Source organism: Otolemur garnettii, unplaced genomic scaffold (assembly GCF_000181295.1).
Source record: "Otolemur garnettii isolate 467f Iridium unplaced genomic scaffold, OtoGar3 scaffold00003, whole genome shotgun sequence".
In the NCBI taxonomy this organism is placed as follows: domain Eukaryota; kingdom Metazoa; phylum Chordata; class Mammalia; order Primates; family Galagidae; genus Otolemur; species Otolemur garnettii.
Genome location: NW_003852398.1, coordinates 8,641,571 through 8,645,327, shown reverse-complemented (window position 1 = coordinate 8,645,327; position 3,757 = coordinate 8,641,571). Strand labels below are relative to the sequence as shown.

Sequence of the window (3,757 nt, the reverse complement as noted above, 5' to 3'; positions counted from 1 at the left end):
ACACCCAGCTATTTTTTTTGTTGCAGTTGTCATTGTTGTTTAGCAAGCTCAGGCTGGGTTTGAACCTGCCAGCCTTGGTGCATATGGTCAGAGCCCTAACCCCTGAGCTACAGCTGCCAAGCCAATAACTCATATTTTTTGAGTGCTCGTTTGTACCAGCACCTGTGCAGAGTGTACTCACAGTCATTGTTACCCTCATTTCACAGGGAGAAATATCGAGGCTCAGAGAGCTGAAGTAAGCTGCCTAATTCACACAGTTTTAAATCCTTATTTTGTAGAGTGTGGTCCGTTGCATATGCTATACCTCTGGTCTCATCCTCTTGGAACCAATAACAGTCTTCCCCGCTGCAACAGTAAATTACCCACAGAAGCTTTGGGGCTATCCATTCACTCAACTGATAGATGCTTTCCACAGCCTGCCAGACCCTGAGCGTGCCTGGTACACGAACACATGAACACCCCAGGTCCTCCCCTCCGCATGCTCTCTTGGTGTCTCTTCTTCCACCGAGAGTGGGTTTTAGAGAGAAGGTGTATGCAGGACAAGGGAGGGGAAGGAAGCTCTTGATCAGAAATCCCAGACCAGTGTTTTCCCACCTTTTTTATCTTACAGCACACTTGAACCTATTGTTGAATTTCTGCATGGCCAGGCATGGTGACTCACGCCTGTAGTCCTAACATTCTGGCATTCCCAGGCAGGTAGATTGCTTGAGCTCAGCAGTTGGAGACCAACCTGAACAAGACTGAGCCCCCAACTCTAAAAATAGCTGGGCACAGCTCGGCACCCGTAGCACAGTGGTTATGGTGATGGCAACATGCACCCAGGCTGGCGGGTTCGAACCCAGCCCAGGCCAACTAAACAACAATGACAACTTCAACAACAACAAAAAATAGCCGGGGCTTAGTGCCTGTAGCTCAAGCGGCTAAGGCGCCAGCTACACGTACACCAGAGCTGGCAGGTTCAAATCCAGCCTGGGCCTGCCAAACAACAATGACAACTACAACAAAAAATAGCCAGGCATTGTGGCGGGCACCTATAGCCTCAGCTACTTGGGAGGCTGAGGGAAGAGAATTGCTTAAGCCCAATAGTTGGAGGTTGTTGTGAGCTGTGATGCACGGCAGTCTCCTGAGGGCAACATAGTGAGACTCTGTCTCAAAAAAAAGACTGGGCGTGTGGCAGGCACCTGTATTCCCAGCTACTAGAGAAGCTGAGACAAGAGGATCACTTGAGCCCAAGAGTTTGAGGTTGCTGTGAGCTGTGATGCCACAGCAATGTACTGAAGGTGACAGAGTAAGACGGTCTCAAAAAGAAAAGAAAACAGGGTGGTGCCTGTGGCTCAGTGAGTAGGGTGCTGGCCCCACATACTGAGGGTGGCGGGTTCAAAACCCAACCCTAGCCAAACTGCAAGAATAAAAAAAAGTCCTAAAAAAAAAAAAAAAGAAAGAAAAGAAAACAACAAGCCACTTCTGCTGCGCACTTAAATTATGCTCATCAAAAAAAAAAAAAAGAAAAAGAAAAAGTAAATCCTCTTGAATGTGGGACATAACTACAAATAACATTGTTGGGTTTGTACAGTCGTTTGTACCCTTACATTAATCTGAAATTTTAAAAAGAGAATAAAAAATATATACATACCGTGCTTTGACGTCTTTCAAACATAACTTAATTAATGGCCTTTAAAAATTTTCCCAGCACGCCTAAGACCCTCTGAAGGCACACTGGTTGGAAATCGCTGTCCTAGACCTTCCTGGTCCTCTTCCTGCCTGTCCCACCGTGCGTGTACTTTAGTTTACCAGTCTGTAGAAAGGGTGTGCAGCAGAGGTTTCTGGAGAATTGGGAGGAGGAAGGGCACAGACAGGAGAGGGGAGAATATTAGGATATGTGTTTTAGGCAGAGGTAGTGATGGGAAGAAACCACAGTGACTGTCTGGAGGTGGGGCAGTGGGGTAGGACTCCGGCTGAGTCTCATAGGCCTAAATTCCTGGCTCCTCACACTCTGGTTAAAACACTTGACAAATGGTTTACGATACAGTTTTCCAGCCTTGACAAGCCTTTGTTAGTTTAGTTGGGTGATTTGTTTGTTTGATTTAGCCGTCAAGACTTGGTGATAATCACCACTTCACTGCCCAGAAGATGGGGACTTTGTGAGAGGTTGTTGCTGAAAGATCAGTTTGGCCCAGCTTGTCTGGGGAAGGGCAGCCATGGGCACAGACATTGGGAAGCAGCTCAAGAGGCAAATAAATACTGCTCCCTGGCCAAACTCATAGTGATGGGACATCTGCTGTCCTAGATGTTGCAGTAAGCCAGCTTTCCAAAGGGCAAGTGGGCATGACAAACATGGGATAGAGCCAGGAATAAAGATTGGAGGAGGGGTGGGCAAGTGAGTTGCAGGTAGAGGCCAGAGAGGGCGAGAGGCCAAGTCAGGGGGCAAGACTTGGTCTTACAGCCCTTTCCTGCAAATTTTCTATTAGAGATGCAGAAACAGAAGCCCAGAGAAGGAAGGTGGCTTGCTCAGGTCACTACCCAGTGAGTGGCAAAGTTGGGACCGGAACACGGATTCTTTGCCTTTCTCCCAGGGCGTCTTATCCTGCTGCTACGGGCATGCCTTCACCTTCCCGGGAGCAGAGGGGACAGCAGAACTGGTGCTACCATGCAAAACTTCTGGATCCTTTGGGTCAGCCCAGAGGGACAGGAGGCCCAGAGAAGCAGCAAGCTGTCGGAGCATGAGGACTGTAGGTTGATGGAGTGTGTTTCTCCTCTCCCTTGCCAGGTATACCAAACCGCTCACCTTTGCTGACTGCATTAGTGATGAGTTGCCGCTAGGATGGGAAGAGGCATATGACCCACAGGTTGGAGATTACTTCATAGACCACAACACCAGTAAGTTCCTGACATCTCCCTCCCCGTGCTCCTTCTCCTTCCCTCTACCTACATGCCCGCCCTCCCTCTAAGTCTGGAAGAGCCACCAGCAGAGACTCCTCAAGCCAGACATGCCTGCCCTCCCTCTAAGTCTGGAAGAGCCACCAGCAGAGACTCCTCAAGCCAGACTATATTTCTTCTTATATAGATTTAGATAGAGATGTTAGTGTTGATACAGATAGATAACATAGGCTCATGTAAAAGTAACAGTTTAGCAGGGTTTTAATAGAATCTAAAACTCCTCACAATCCAGCGCCCCAATTTTACAGAAGCAACCATTGCTAAGTTTCATTCCAGAAATTGTCCAATCATGTGTTTGCATGTGTACATGTGTGTATGCATATGTTCTTTTTTTTTTTAACATGTATAGATTCATGTGCATACAGCTTTTTTTTTCCATATAAGATACTTCATTGTCAGTGCTAGACCATCTTGGAGCAGCCAGAGCCCTCGCAGGCAGCACATAGACACATACATCCTTAGTAGATTGGTGTAAGTGGGATATACGGGGTGATTAAGTCAGCCTACCCTGTGCTTTCAAATCTGCGATCCCAATATCCTGATCCAGTGCGAAGATTCCTAGTGCGTTTGTCTCTTGGCCTGTGAGCGAGGAATCAGTTGAGGGAGGGAGAGGCTCATTGTCTGACAGGTGGAGGAGCCCAGGCATCTGTCCCCCAGCTGGGGAGAGGAGATGTGTGTTTGTGCCTCATCATCCACTGTGCACCCTTGTGGCCAAGACTTCCTGTCCTCTGAAATTGACTGCCCCATTTGTCCATGTGTGGAGAGGAAAGGAATTTTTCTCTCTGTCAGCTATTTCAACTATAGGATTCCCTTTAACTTT

At 47.7% G+C, this 3,757-nt stretch overlaps 1 protein-coding gene across 3 annotated transcripts in view; it reads left to right on the top strand.

Annotated features, from left to right (window-relative positions):
• The window catches only part of WWC1 (WW and C2 domain containing 1), a 177,805-nt gene that overhangs the window by 79,811 nt on the left and 94,237 nt on the right, over nucleotides 1–3,757 (top strand). For all 3 annotated transcript variants that reach the window (XM_003781963.3, XM_023515284.1, XM_023515282.1), the window contains exon 2: nucleotides 2,768–2,877. In XM_003781963.3, coding sequence (XP_003782011.1) covers nucleotides 2,768–2,877 — 110 coding nt within the window. The remainder of the gene's footprint in view (nucleotides 1–2,767; nucleotides 2,878–3,757) is intronic.